General features: G+C 38.4%; 1 protein-coding gene across 7 annotated transcripts in view; it reads left to right on the top strand.

The window, feature by feature from the left end:
- The window catches only part of cadm2b (cell adhesion molecule 2b), a 251,426-nt gene that overhangs the window by 184,117 nt on the left and 51,299 nt on the right, over window positions 1-16,010 (top strand). For all 7 annotated transcript variants that reach the window (XM_065281609.2, XM_065281607.2, XM_065281604.2 and 4 more), the window contains 2 exons: window positions 14,072-14,224; window positions 14,922-15,059. In XM_065281609.2, coding sequence (XP_065137681.1) covers window positions 14,072-14,224; window positions 14,922-15,059 — 291 coding nt within the window. The remainder of the gene's footprint in view (window positions 1-14,071; window positions 14,225-14,921; window positions 15,060-16,010) is intronic.

The following is a 16,010-nucleotide window of genomic DNA, read 5'->3' as shown; positions in this document are numbered from 1 at the left end:
TAAAATCTAACTGGTTTGTAATAAATGAAGATGTTAATGCTGTTTGTGGAGTTGTTTGATGATCTTCTTGTGAGATCTTAGAAAATCTGAGTAAGTCTGAGTCTCTTCTAAGTCTGTAAGTTGAGTTTCTGCTTGTTTTCTCTTTTATTCGGTTCTTGTTCATCTTTCATTCAGTGATTGTGTTTGTTAACAGCAGCTGTTCATCATTAACTCAATCATCACTTCATTATCTCATTAACTTCAACATTGGGTCTGTTTCTTTTACTTTTTGTAGTGTGGACACATTAAGCAGTGTTCTTTGACACCAAGGATTTTGCGATGGGGTTTAAAGGGTTAAATGTGTAAGATATAAAACACAGAATGCTAATGTTTTTTAACAGTCCGAAGGAGACCGTAAAAAAACAGTATCTTGCTGGCAACCAAGCTTCCAGTTGATTACTGTTATTTAACAGAATGTGCTGTTAAAAAACAGAAAACCTAACAGTCAAATTTGCATACAGAAATATGTTAATTTCACACAGACATTGGAGAAAAGTCCTTGTATTTTGTTTTTTTAAATCATGTGAACTTAAAAACTGATCAGGGGATTTACACAAGATGATAATGTGAGATATCTCTTAGTGTTTAATGTTCTGTTTTGTTAGGATTTGCCTCAGTTTTGGGGTTACCATTGTGCTGAAGAGTAGTGTGGTTGTTTAGGTCAAGGATGGGCAGTAGATCATTGATGTTATGCTGCCTGTTGTTTTATTTTAAAGCAGTAACTGTGTAGTTTGCTCATGGTGAACTACATGAGATTTGTGTGAAAGTTTAAATGTTTGCAGTTCAATTTTAGAAGTAATATTTGTTTTCAGTGGACTCAAATGAGTTAAGTTCACAATACTAACACCACGTAAATATATATATTTATAAACTTGAATGGATCCTGCAATTGGTTTCCTAAATGAAATGAGTTGCTTTCAGGGCATTATAACATTAACATACTGTTAAAATAGGGGAGCTGTAAATTAACGGAAGTAGAACTGTATTTTAACAGAGTCAGAACCGTAAAATAACATTATCTACAGCTGTATTCTATAGATAACACAAACAGTACCATGCTGTTAAAATAACAGTTGACTGCTGTAGGTAACAAAACAGTATCATGCTGTTTTTCCTAATAACAGTATCCCGCTGTAAATTAACAGTGCAATGCTGGCAACCACAGCTTCCAGCATAATACCGTTTTTTTACAGGGAAATTTTTTACAGTGTAGAAACAACTTACCAGTTTGGGTTGAAACATCCCAACATAGGGTCATTTAAACCTAGTGGTTGGTTTTGTCCATATTTTTCCCAACCATGAGTTCAAAAACCATGAGTAACAACTTTAACCCCCTTTGCACCTGCTTATAAAAACGTTATAAACCACACAGAATAAATTAGCAAAAACCCCACTTCTCCGGTCGTGACAATGATTTTTGCGCAGGCAATCAAAGCTCAATAATTCTTTTGAGAAAACTCTTGTGATTATTTGCATAAACTTTTAGCATTGGAGCATGATGACAGTCACCATGCCTGGAACGACGCTAATTATATTGTTGTTTCTTACACAGTATCAGCATTCACACCAAGAGATAAATGGCAGGGTCGAGAGAGTTCACCCCCCTCCTCTGCATCGCACCCTTAACAAGCGAGGAGTCTTTAGCTCCCAGCATGCAACAAGCCAGTGGGCGGCCAATAGGCTCACAGATGGAGTGACAAACTAGTTCTTCAGTGTGCTACAGCAAATGACTACAGAAACAACCTGTAAATCTTACTCTTTACTCTATCTGAAGAGAGAGATGCTCTCATTCATGGCCATTTGGCCTCATCAACACGGTTTTGTAACACCTACATATGGACTATATCTGAGAACAGCCCACATTAGGGAGGGGTGCGCATACAGAATTCACCATGTGTCTTTGGAGGTGTGATTTTGGGAAAACGTGTGTGTATGGATTAACCAGTCATAAATATACATCCTGTAGATGCTGGAATGACATGAAGAATAAAGAAAGAAATAAGGAAAGAAAGGCTGACACTATAAAATGATATATACTGTAGTTGAAAGATTGATAATATATAGGGGAAAAAAACATATAGTGTTGATAAAGTTTAAATCCGGTAAGCAAGAGGCTGTTGCTTCTCACTTCATCACCGCTGTGCCCTCGAGTGAGGCTCTTAACCTCAGGTTGCTCCGGGGAATCGTCCATGTAATAAGCGTAACGTAAGTCCCTTTGGCTTGAAAGCATCCGTGCATCTGATTTGGTCCGCCAGGCTTACATTCTGGCCGCAAGAACTTGCGTATCCATTTTAGCTCAAGGCCATTAGCAGGGAAGCGCCACAATGATGAGTCGCCACCACTGGAAAATCGATAAGCACCATATGTCTCCCTTATCTGCGCACTATTAATGCAATCCCGGCGTATGATTCATCATTCTACGGCAGGATAAATTAAAGCGTATACATGCTTCACTGTTGCATGATGTAAAGACCTCGCCTTTGGGAAAACAATCCATATTTTGCACTCCATAATGAGAGATCTAACTACTGCTAGATCTATTTTCTGTGAAGTGAAAACTCACAGATCATGAACAATTAATAGCGGCTCTATTGATGATGTGTTTGGGATTGTAGATTAATTGTGGCCTCAGTCGCATTCTGCAGCTGTCGGCATGTAAAGTAGAGCTGTAACAATAATGGTCATTTATGATGTCTAATGTTAATGATGTTGGGTCTTGTCGTTTTTGAGCTGTGATAATACACGCAGATTTTTCCTGCAGGTCCATCAATTATGACCTTCGTTGGAGATGTTTAGATCAAATTGTATTACTGCATTAATGGACTTTTTAAATCTGTCCTTGGATAAAAAGATTTTTGAGGTGCTAAAGACCAATTCCTTAGTCTTTAAAATATTGAGGTGCAGAAAGTTATACACCACTTATTAAAATGTGCTATAGAACATTGATAGTTCACAAGAGAGTCATTGTCCTCATTAAGCAGAGCAAGAATGGCTGTATCATCTGCATATCTAAAATATTGAGTAGTTGTAACTGGACTCTGACAGTTATTTGCGTAAATAATAAATGTAATGGACTTAGTACACACCCTTGAGGGGCACCGGTATTAAGGACAATGGTTGGTGATAGTGTACTGTCCACTTTAACCACTTGGGGTCTATTAGAAAGAAAATTATGGATCCAATACAGTATATTAGAGATGATGGAACTTGCATACTCTGTAGTTTCTTTATCATTCGATGACGCTGAATCGAGTTAAAAGCGGACCTAAAGTCAATAAAAAGAAGTCTGGCATAATTCCCCGAAATGTCCAGATGTTGAAGTAGAAAATGTAAGAGACAGGCCACTGCATCATCAGTACCTCTCTTCTGCTTATATGCAAATCGTAGACAATCTAGAGATGTAGTAACATATGGAAGCATAATGTTTTTGACGATTTTCTCAAAACATTTAATTATAATAGAGGATAATGATACTGGCCTGTAGTGATTTAACTCGACTAGTTATAACTCTAAGTTATATCAACTTATCGCTAGTCAAAACTTTAAAAGTAGGTTGAATTTACTATTTTTGTAACATAATAGAGTGCCGCAGGGATGACGTACTTTTGTAAGCTAATACGTAAAACACCGTAAAAAAAATGTAGCACAAAGTTAAAAGAAATTGGTTTTGCAAGTCAATTCAACCTACTATTTTAAGTTTGGGCTTAAAAAAAGGTGACATAACTTGTAAATTGAAGGTGAAATTGTTTAACTTAATACATTTAAGCTAAAGTAACATAAAAATATGTTTTAATTTGACAAAAATGTTGCATATTTTACAGTGTAGCGGGATGCAAAAAAGCCCATTAATTTTTCCTATAGACTTAAGCTCTGTGTTAACAAGTTTATGACACTTATAGGCTTTGTCCAAAAAAAGAATCTTCACAAATAAACAACTTTTACGAATTCTGAAGCAAAAAATCGGCTTTTAATATTTCTAATTAACACATTTGCACTTCACAATTCAATTCAAATTTGTATTAATCTTTAAAGATGAACTTGTTGGACAAAATGTGTAAGTGTCATAAACTTTTGTTGAACACAGAAAGTTTATGGGTAAAAATGAATAAGTTGTGTTAACTTCATGCAGCACTTTTTTCAGTGCAGATCTGCACTTGTGACATGGCATACTAATCCTGTTATGTTTCAATATGGTATCACTAAATTTCTTTGTTTCAAGAGTTTATTAAGGGTAAATCTAATATTTCTGTCTGATGTGCATTTTTAGGTCGTACTGGATCAGCACTTTTTCTCTGTCGATTCGAACTCGTCCCTAATGTACACTGGAAGCCATCATGATTTATATTAGTATTCATTGCTGCAGGCCAATAAATCTAAGAAATCACGCTGTGATAATTCCATGGAGCAAATTCCTATTCGGTAGTAAGAAAAAGTCCTTAACGCATTACATACAAAACAGTTGACCAAGCTACTATTATTTTGTCAACTTCTATAAAACTTAGATCCATCATCTTCAGCAGTGGTTCCCAAACTTTTTCACTTCAAGCCCTCTTTGTGTAGTTGCCCACAACAACATTTGAAGGCCCCCCACAATTTTTTGCTTGGAATGACTAAACAGATGTATATTCGCTTCTAAAATGGCCAAAAAAATTTAAACATCTTAAAGGGACACTTCACCCATTTGCATTAAGCTTTGTATAGTTAGAACCCCAATCATGTTTTTTAATGGTCATGCATCATTTCCTCAATTGCCACTGAGAAAGGAGAAATACAGATTTCAGTGTTGTACTTTCTTCTTTCAATGATGTAAAAATCATCATTTTGCATCATTGAAAGAAGGAAGTCAAATATCTTTGTTGGGGGGGGGTGAGACTACAGTACAAACACCCATTTTCTCTGTCAAATAGGCACCAAATTGTAAATGTATGTTACATTTCACCTACAAATATGACACACTTTCAATAAAGATTAATGTTTCTACGGGTGAAATGCTCCTTTAATTTTTCCTTGTTTTAGCTTATTTTAATTTTTGTTTTTGTCCAATTTTAAGTCATCATGAGGCCCCTCTTGGAAATTTGCTGAGGCCCCCCTGTGGGCTCGGGCCCCCTGGTTGGGAAACTCTGATCTACAGGAGCTTATAGTAAATTATACTGTACGCCTTTCAACCTCTAAACAAAGATGAAAACCTTTTTTTGCACATGAGTTTATAATGATGTGCATTAAAAGTAAACCCACTGAAATCAGTTTAACATCTATAGCGATGGCCTTGTGATTAACCATGCAGGGGCGTAACCAGAACTTTGCAACTGTTCAGCCAGTGTTGCAGGTTGTTTGCATCATAGCGTCAAAAACTTTATTTAAAGTCGGACACAAAATGCTTTGCACAACAGGAATGGCTACAGTTACCCTACAGAGCTGTAGTGGGGAATGTAGGTTCAAACATCTCCCTGACACGTGAATTGTTAAATAAATAAAAAAACTAGTAAGAAAGACTGAAATGTACCTCACGTCACTTAAGTGTTCCTCAAAACTTCGCACTACTATTTTTTTGCCTTTACCAAGCTTTTGACACCAACTGAAAGCCAAGTAAAACAACTCATTCCAATCTAACATTTCCACACTTAGTTAAATGTCACTTTTTAACACTCAACACCTCACATAGAACCAAATGGGCATCTAATGGGCTCCTATCATTATAGCATTATCAGTCAATAAATGAAATGTTAAGTGCTGTGTGACATTTTAGAAAGTCTTTATTTGTAGCATAGCGTTAAAGGTACTGTTAGGCAAAGATAAAGGGTGGTCTCTACTACGACTGTATTACAGTAAGTTTAATAGGGTCTTACATCTATGTTGTTGATGAAAATGGTCAAAGGTTGATTGAGTTTGTCAGTATGGTTGGTTGTTAACTAATGACCATTTTAGTGATGTAGCGCTCGAGTGGTCTCAAGACCAATTTCTGCTTTCTCTGACTCGTCTCTGGACTTTTATGATTCTGTCTTGACTCGGTTTTGGACCACAGTGGGAGGAGAAGGACTAGTAATTTCAGACCGTGTCCTCGAGACCAACACATTTTTTATGTTCGTACTAAAAAACACACAACACATAACAATAATAATTAAATGCAATGTTGACGGGCATTATTTGACAATGACATCCTATGGTGCAATGCAAAGATACTGCCATCAGAGCCGTTTATTTATCTCGAGAAAAATAAGAAGAAGATGATGCATGTAGGGATTTTTTTGAATGAATGCTCCTCTAAACAATTCCCAATCTAGCTGTTGATTATTACCTGGGGTGATATTGAATCATGAATAAAGGACCTAAAGGACTCGGTCTCGACCCTTCAAAGCCTCAGTCTCAACTTGGTCTCAACCCTTCAAAGACTCGGTCTCGACTCGGTCTCGACTCGGTCTTGACTCGGTCTCGACTCGGTCTCGACTCGGTCTCGACCCTTGAAAGACTCGGTCTCGACTCGGTCTCGACCCTTCAAAGACTCAGTCTCGACTCTGTCTTGACAACACAGTCTCACACCCATGGCGTCAATATTTGACGACACTTGACCATGCGTCAATATGTTGACGCGGAGGGTATACCTTTCGCGTCACTTTTTGACGAACTGGGGACTTCAATACTATTAGGTACGCGAAATTAAACAGTTGTCGCCTGACATTGGGGTTAGGGATAGGTTTGGGTAGGGATGTCATTATGTAAATCTAACCCTAAACCGACGCGAAAATGGTAGAAAATGGTAAGAAAATAGGAAAGAGAATTTCGCGTACCTGATAGCATTGAAGTCCCCAGTTCGTCAAAAAGTGACGCGAAAGGTATACCCTCCGCGTCAACATATTGACGCATGGTCAAGTGTCGTCAAATATTGACGCCATGGGGTGAGACTGGGTTGGTCTTGACCCTTCAAAGACTCGGTCTCGACCCTTCAAAGACTCAGTCTCGACTCGGTCTCGACCCTTCAAAGACTCGGTCTCGACTCGGTCTCGACCCTTCAAAGACTCGGTCTCGACTCGGTCTCGACCCTTCAAAGACTCAGTCTCGACTCGGTCTCGACCCTTCAAAGACTCAGTCTCGACTCTGTCTCGACCCTTCAAAGACTCGGTCTCGACCCTTCAAAGACTCAGTCTCGACTCGGTCTCGACCCTTCAAAGACTTGGTCTCGACTCGGTCTCGACAACCCATCCTCACCCCATTTCGTCAATATTTGACGACACTTGACCATTCGTCATATGTTGACGTGAAGGGTAAACCTTTCGCGTCATTTTTTGACGAACTGGGGACTTCAATACTATTACGTCCGTTGCATTCTCTTTCCTATTTTATTACCATTTGCGCGTCGGTTTAGGGTTAGATTTACATAATGACATCCCTACCCAAACCTAACTCTAACCCCAACGCCAGGTGACAACTGTTTCTAACCCCAACGCCAGGTGACAACTGTTTAATTTCGCGTACACTGTTTAATTTTGCGTAATCTAACCCTAAACCGACGCGCAAATGGTAATAAAATAGGAAAGAGAATGCAACGGACGTAATAGTATTGAAGTCCCCAGTTCGTCAAAAAATGACGCGAAAGGTATACCCTTCACGTCAACATATGACGAATGGTCAAGTGTCGTCAAATATTGACGAAATGGGGTGAGGATGTGTTGGTCTCGACCCTTCAAAGACTCGGTCTCGACTCAGTCTCGACCCTTCAAAGACACGGTCTTGACTCATAATAGGCGGTCTCGTCCCCATCACTAGACCATTGGGTTTTTCAAAGATTGGATGAAAACACTTTGGGGTTGGTTTCCCAGACAGGGCTTATCCTAGTCCCAGACTAAAACGCATGTTTGTGCTGCCATAATTGAAAAACACCTTGTACTGACATATCTTAACATATATCAGTGCCATTGTTTTGTCTCAAATATACACTTTTTAATGTTTTTTGTAATATAACTAAGGCCTAGTCTCGGATTAATCTAAACCCTGTCTGGGAAACTCAGTCACCTTAAATCATCACAATGTCTAAATCCTTCATAAATTTATGATTACTTCAATCAACATTTTTACGGGAATCGTACAGTTTGAACAAACAGTCAATCGTATCGGATTAAACGAAACCCTAAACATGTGTTTGCATACTCCATGCACTATAGCTGTAACCTAATCTGTAGGTTTTGTACGTCTGCATCTCAAACTCGTGTTCATTCTATAAAATACAGCTCACATGAAAGCGCTGTGTTTTTAGGCTGACCCCAAAATGTCTTGTCTTGTGTTTTGATATAGCAACAAGCTCGATGAACAAAGGCGAACGTTGTGTGATGCAGCATGAGAAACGAAACCTTAGAGATTCGACAAAGAGAATTACATTTTAGCTTAGCTTTTTTCTATGCAGTAGTTGTTTTCTCGGAATGCCTGAAGTAAAATTTGACCTTATTCGACTCTGCACAATACCAAATGTAGCGTCGACTGCCTCTAATCATCCCACAACATCCACCTGAGTGTCCAAGTGTCATCACCTTAGTTGTTGCCTGGTTTATCCTCCTGCACCTGGTCTCTAAGATCTGTTTTTACCTCCGATCATTGACCACCTGCAGCAGAGTGTTTTCTTGGCCTGTGTAAGCCGCTAGGAATTAACTTCCTGTCTGCAGTGGTGTAACAGCCTCACATCCCTGCAATAATCACAGCTTGTCCAGATAGTGACCAATCACAGCTGCCCGTTCAAGTGGTCTAATTGTAGAGTGTGGGACTTTTGGCTTCTCTCAACGTGTCAATGCCAAAATCGGTGTACCAGCTGCTGGATGGGCACAGCCGCGGGGCCTGTCACTTTCTCTCCGATTCGTCAGATTTAGTGTTCCGATTATGTCAGAGTAAAAGCTCTGCTCCAAAGTTGGATGTTCACTGTGGTATTGAGTGTCTCCCGAAGCGTACCGCCAAATGATTGTTCACAAGTAAGGTGCGAAGGCATTTTGTCAGCTGTGCTTTTCATTCCAAGAACAACAACACCAAATATATCCAAACACGCTGAGCGCCCAAACAATATTTTCCAACCACGCCCGCACTTACGACCTTGAAAATAACAGTCGTAATCTGCTCCATTATCCCCCGCTGGTGCCTTCTTCGATTTGGCTGCGGTTCCACTCGCCAAGTTTTTATTTGTGAGTCATAAAGAGCCTTGGCTAAAATCGATGTGACTGTAAAATGCAGTAAAATGTAAAATCAGCAGCCGTTGCAGAGGAGCATCGGCTAAATGTGTTAAACAGCGCCCGGGGTCATCAGATTGCTCCATCCCAAGGGAATGCTGGGATGTCAGTCAAACCAGCCACAAGTCTTGCGGGGTTGTCCATGCAGAGATAACTTACATCTTTTTTTCTTTTCCTAAAGAGTCGGAATAAACCCGTGTTGACAAAGTCAGAGGGTTTTTGGAAACCAACCATTTCATCATGTTGACTTCTTTAAGCTGTGGAAAAAAGAGCTTTGTCAGGCGCTGGCATTTCACGGAGGTTGTGACAGATTGAAGCTAACTCTGGGCATCTGGCAGGATTTCGTTGCTTTTTTGGGAAGTGTGGGTGCAGAGTGTTTGCCAGCCCCTGTTGGCCTGCGTTGAATTGATAATAGTCGTCTGAAGGGTTATTCAAACCTTTGTGCACTTGTTTATGTCAATGGATTTGGGATAACGGCGTAAGCTTGACACCATTGTGTCAGAATAAGACGTACCGTAAACTTCAGTGTAAGTTTAAAGAAATAACACATCTCGGGTTGTATTGAGCTCTCTCTGAGAATGCTTTTCACCTCTTCATTTGACCCCGACACAGAGACAAATTCGACCACTGTGGTAAATCTATTTTATCCTCTGTGTGGGTGAATCTTTTTAACACTCAGCGTCTTTCTTCTCTTTTCGGCATTCTTTTTAACACCCACATCACTATACGTTATCATTGTATGACTTGAATGGCGTTTCAGAGTCTGTGCACTGTACCATCGGCTGCAGTACAAAAAGCGACTGGCAGCTTATCCTCACCTTTGTGATGTTCGTTTTACGAGTGTTTATGTGTTTGCTACCAACAAGACATGCACTTTTTTCTTCCATTCTTCCCCTCTTGTGTGTGAGGAAGATATGGGCTTGTGGAAATGTGTCGTCTTTCCCTAAGCTTAGATGTTTTTTGGGGGGGAGGTCTGTCGACAAGCCCATGTGTAGAGTGATTCCATACCTGATTACCTTTCGCTCAACCCACTCCCCCCAGGCATTTGCATCTCCATAAAGCCTCTGTTTATTCTCTATTCATCAATCTGATTCAGAAAAATAATATCTAGACACTGTTTAGTCATCCTATAAAAAGATGCTTTCTTGGAAATCTTATTGTACGAGCATAGATGTTTTTACGTTAATGCGCATTTGAAAGGAACGAAAGACAGTGCTTTTGTCTCTGTTGACATGTCAGTAAATCCATTTTCCGATTTGACATGTCATTGTTTGCATGTAACAAAGTCCCCAAAAGGACGGCGAGCATTTCCAAGTAGAATTTCTCAGCATTTGCACGTTCACTGAGACCGAAGCGTGAATGGTTTTGTTTAAACAAAACTGTGTCGGGACACCCAGTACAATTTCATAACACAATGTCCTAACGGAGCGTTTGTTAATATATAAAGGCCTGCTGGGAATGTCTGTATGTCTGTAGCTTGAAAGGTGTACAAGGTGTTAAATGAAGAGCTCGGTCTCTTTTGCTTTTACTGAGCGATGGACTATGAGGTGATTGTGCTTTTCGATTGGAGTGAGGTGATGTGTTTAAGAAAACCTTTCTGTTGATCATTCTCTCAGCTAAAGAAAGCCCTTCTTGGAAATTGCAAACATAATGGATGAATGGCTGCCTGTGGCAGGTAGAAATAAAGTTTGTTTTCTGTAACAAATTGACAGTGCTTTCTGGAAATGGTGATTGTCAATATCAACCTAAATTTTGTATCTATATCTATGGTATCAATATTTGCAGCTCCCCCCACCAAAAAAACCTTTTGCAGATAACATAATTTTGAAGAATTCTGAATATTATCGAGGAGCAAACTTCCGATCTCTCTGATGAAGCCAATACGGAAGTGACTTAAACTGCAATTCATTGTCAATTCCCAAAGACCTCCATGTTAAAATGCCCAACTTTACATTGAATAAAATATGTTTACAACCTGGTACAAAACGTGATTTTGGTCTATATAGCCAATTTTGCCCTTCATGTCAACTGTGAGGGGGGTGAATTTTTAATTTTCATTCGTTTAAATTATATTAATCTATAAAGTTCTGCATAATTAAGGGTGTGGCCATTTGAGTGACGGGTGAACTGCCACTGCTGTCACTACCGTAAAGCTAGGCGGGCGTAGTTCACCAACCAGCCACCTCAGCTTTACCCAGGTCCCGCCTCTTTACCCATTTTTGGTTATCATCCGCGAGTGATGCACGGTGACGCGTGGCCAAAATTGTGACAGCAGGCTCCGCAATCTATTGGCTTCAAAAAAGCTCTTCACATGTCCAAAATTTTTACCGTCTATGATTATTAGATATTTATTTACTAGTTATTACATTAACCTATATAAATGTCAGTCTGTCACTCAGTATGGGCAAACTTTTTTGTATTTAATAAAAAAATATAAAATAAATAATATTGTAAACAACTTAAATAGAAAAAAATGTAATGATTTAACTCTTTCCTCGCCATTGACAAATTATATTGTCAATTAAGAGAAAAAACATTCGCATGGAAAAAACTTGTTCCTGGTGAGTTTTATGATATCTGTAATAATGAGAGTATTCTGTAGATCATGGGTCTTCAACCAGGGGTCCGCGGCCCCCAGGGGGTCCGTGACTGAACTGCAGGGGGTCCGCCAAATGATGTTCAACAACAAGCTATTTTTTGCTTTAAACGTAAAATATATGTTCAAAAAGTTACATGTCCCCTTTAAGTTGTGCACGTGCGTGGCCGCATAGGTTTGAAGGCGCGCGTTTATCTCGTGTATTAATATGTCATTTTAGAATCAGTGCGACATGATGTCTCATCTATATTTCTGAATTTGGACGTACGGCTGTTTCACGCGGTTCAGATTTAAAGCGCTAATTCAACAGGCAAATTACACCACACCGCATCTGCATTTTAAACAGTGACAAAACTATCGCTCGCAATTAAAAATGAATGAAACGCGCGCCGTGATGGTGCTTTGTGCAAGATTCATAGTCAGGTTGAAATCCGACTCTCAAAAAGTTTCCCCAAAGAGATGCGCTCGGACTCGTTGCATGTTGTTCTCCTGAGTCTGATATGAAGCTATACAGAAAATAAACCTGCGTTACTTAAACTCGTGACAATGATGATACACAAGAAAGGCAACAAACCTCAAAGTTATAAAGTAGCACAACCTCTATCCCCACCAGAATAGACAGTCTTTGTGCCATTCACCATGATCAGTCATCTTTATAAACTGAAAGCCCTTGTCCAATTCACAGTAAAATGAAAATATATTACACTGCAAATACCTTAAAATAATATTATTATATTATTATTATATTAATATAAAAACTAAATCTACTTTAACAAAACAATTATGCATTTTAATATAGTATGGCTGTGTGACAATATGGTTTGTTTCTATTTATAAAACAGTTCCAGTCCTTGATTCTGATTGGTCATCAGTTGTACTTTACTCCACTTTGCGTTGTGCCCAATACGAAAAGGCAGCCTCTCGTACCTTACTGCTTACTTAAATATCTCTGTTTTACACATTTAGTATTAGGGGGTCCCTGCTCCATGACTCTCTAATCTAAGGGGTCCCCGACCCAAAAAACGTTGAAGACCCCTGCTGTAGATTGTACACTTACGCATTTAAAAAAAAAAACTTTATTTACTTATTCAAATTAGTAAAAATTATTTACTAATTTTATACTGTGTAATTGTTTCATAATTGTTCTGAATCTGATCACTAACAAAATTCCTTCACAAAAATGCAATTTTTTCAGCTTTTTGCTATTTATTAATTTTTTTTTTTTTTAAAGGGCCCATGTCACAGGACTTTTTTAAGATGTCAAATACATCTTTGGTGTCCCCAGAGCACATGTGTGAAGTTTTAGCTCAAAATACCATATAAATAATTTATTATAGCATGTTAAAATTGCCACTTTGTAGGTGTGTGCAAAAATGTGTCGTTTTGGGTGTGTCCTCTAAAATGCACATGTGCAGATCAAGTGCAAACACTGATCACAATGATGGTGGTTTGTTGAAATTGAAACTCAATTGTTCTGTGAATTATTTTCTCTCTGCACTAAATGGCAGTGCTGTGGTTGGATTATTATAATAAGAGCTCCTTATGACATCATAAGGAGAGCCAAATTTCAACGACCTATTTTTTCATGTGCTTGCAGAGAATGGTTTACCAAAACTAAGTTACTGGATTGATCTTTTTCAAATTTTCTAGGTTGATAGCATCACTAGGGACCCAATCATAGCACTTAAACATGGAAAAAGTCAGATTTTCATGTCATGGCCCCTTTAAGAAAAATACCCATATTTCAAAGTTTATAAGCAATGAAAAAAAATATAGATAGTAATTAAAAATAGATTTTTTTATAGTTTAGTTTTTTTTTTAAATCATTTGATATATTTGTATGTTTATATATTTTTAGATTTTTTTCCTGGATGGCATTTTGTGAAACTTTTGTAAAAAAAATGGCAGGCAACTTTAAAAAAAAGGCCATCATTTTAATTTTGTAGAAGAAATCAAGATAAAATTTTGATTGTATGTAAAATGTGGGACGTTCAAAAGATAATACAAACTACTTTTTCTTTTTTTGTAATAAGTTAATAGTAAATACACTCAGTGTTGGGTCAAAAAGGGACAAACTCAACTATTTTGTTAAATTAATAAAAAATCATTACTTTCTATGCTAATTGTTTTTACTAAAATGCATTGAATACCAGTTCAGTCGGCTGGTTGTGATTTATATAGACTGATGTTTTCTTGTGATTGATCATTAATGATCCACACCTTTCTATCTTAGCATTAAGAGACAACCGGATTGAACTGGTTCAAGCCTCTTGGAAGGAGCTGACCATCAGTATCAACGACGTCACGCTATCAGATGAAGGTCAATACACATGCTCGCTCTTCACCATGCCTGTCAAAACTTCCAAGGCCTACCTCACAGTGCTAGGTAAGATCTACCGTCTGTGTCATCTTCATATATCTTCATTTTCATATGCAAATGTAAGATGAACACACACTGCTGATCTGAGGTCAGTGTGTACCTTCACGGGTTCTTGTTCTCTCATTGCACTCGGGCAGTGCAGGAACTGATGGAAATGAGGGAATTTAACATCTGCTGAAGGAGCGTTAGTGGTGTCCCTATCACTCTGTGATTAAGTGTATGGTGGTACCTTCAGAAAAACACTGGAATCGGCATATTTAAGGGCATTTGTATGTTTTTCTTGACCTAAAAATGTAGAAACTAAACTACTTCTGCAATGTTTAACAGTGTATACGTAAAAACAAAAACTTTAAAAGGGACTTATTTTAAAATAAATATAGCAATGCATTATGATTAAAAGCAAGAAGGAAGTGGTTTCAGAATGAACAGAAGTTAATAGAAAATGGTTAAAGGGATAAAAACATATGAATAACTTGAAAATTAACACCAAAATATGAAAATTAACTCATAATTTAAAGACTTTACTTCATGGTATCCCAGATGTTTATGTATAGTTGAACACAAACATTGGTTAATATATAGGAATCCAAATTGCATGTACGTACAGTAATGCACGCACAAACACGCAGCTCATTATGTAAGCGTCCATATGCTGAATATCACAGTTTTTCATCATAATCCTCATTCTCTTGTCGTATCTCAGGTGTCCCAGCAAAACCAGAAATCACAGGCCTATCGAGACCAGCAGCTGAGGGAGAGGACGTCACACTGACATGCACCACATCTGGCAGCAAGCCTGCAGCTGACATCCGATGGTTCAGAAACGACAGGGAGGTGCAAGGTAAACAAATCCCCCTGGATAGCCACGAGCTGATCGTGCATGATGAACAGCAGCATGTTTCCTTCAGTATGTATGTGGTAAATGGGAATGCTCTTAATGTGCTTCTTTATAAAACATCCACGGTGTCCTGTACACACAATCCCAAAGTGTAGGGGACATTAAAGGAATAACCTATATAGTTAAAAATAATGGTTCCTGAATGGTACTTTGTCGGGCTGAATGGTCCCTCTCTTTGTAGTGGAAGAAAACACAGACTATAATAACAAATTAAATAAATTATTATTTTGAGAACCTTAAACTTGGGGAACCAAAAAAGGTTCTTGCGAAATAATCAAGGACTTTGCTGCTGTACCATGGGTGCAGGAGGCGCAATGATATTACGCAGCAGCCGAAAATAGTCCCCTGCTATTGAAAATTACTAAGGGGACTATTTTCGAAAAATATTTTGGTTATTTTTAGCACGATGCTAATGGTCTCATCAGATTCAATGGATTATGCTAAACTATGCTAAAAGTGGTAGCGCCAGACCCGGAGATAAGCTGAATGGATTCCAAAACTGTAAAAATCAAATGTTTAACTCGAGGGGAGCTGGAAAATAAGCATATTTAAAAAAAGTGGAGTGCTTCCTTAAAGGTGCAGTGTGTAATTTTTAGAAGGATCTCTTGAAAGAAATTCAAAATAATATACAAAACTATATTATCAGTGGTGTATAAAGACCTTTTATAATAAATCGTTATGTTTTTATAACCTTAGAATGAGACGTTTTTATCTACATACACCGAGGGTCCCCTTAAATGGAGGTTGCCATTTTGTGCCACCATGTTTCTACAGAAGCCCTTAACGGACAAACGTTTTTACTAAGGTGTCTCCGACGATGAAATGTTTGTCCGGGAGTGGCTATCGTAGCTTCTTTATGCGTTTTAAAAGCGAAGGTTGGGCAGTGTGCTGAGC

Source organism: Paramisgurnus dabryanus, chromosome 8, assembly GCF_030506205.2.
Source record: "Paramisgurnus dabryanus chromosome 8, PD_genome_1.1, whole genome shotgun sequence".
Classification (NCBI taxonomy): domain Eukaryota; kingdom Metazoa; phylum Chordata; class Actinopteri; order Cypriniformes; family Cobitidae; genus Paramisgurnus; species Paramisgurnus dabryanus.
Note: the sequence above shows the minus strand (reverse complement) of the source record. Positions and strands in the feature narration are given on the sequence as shown.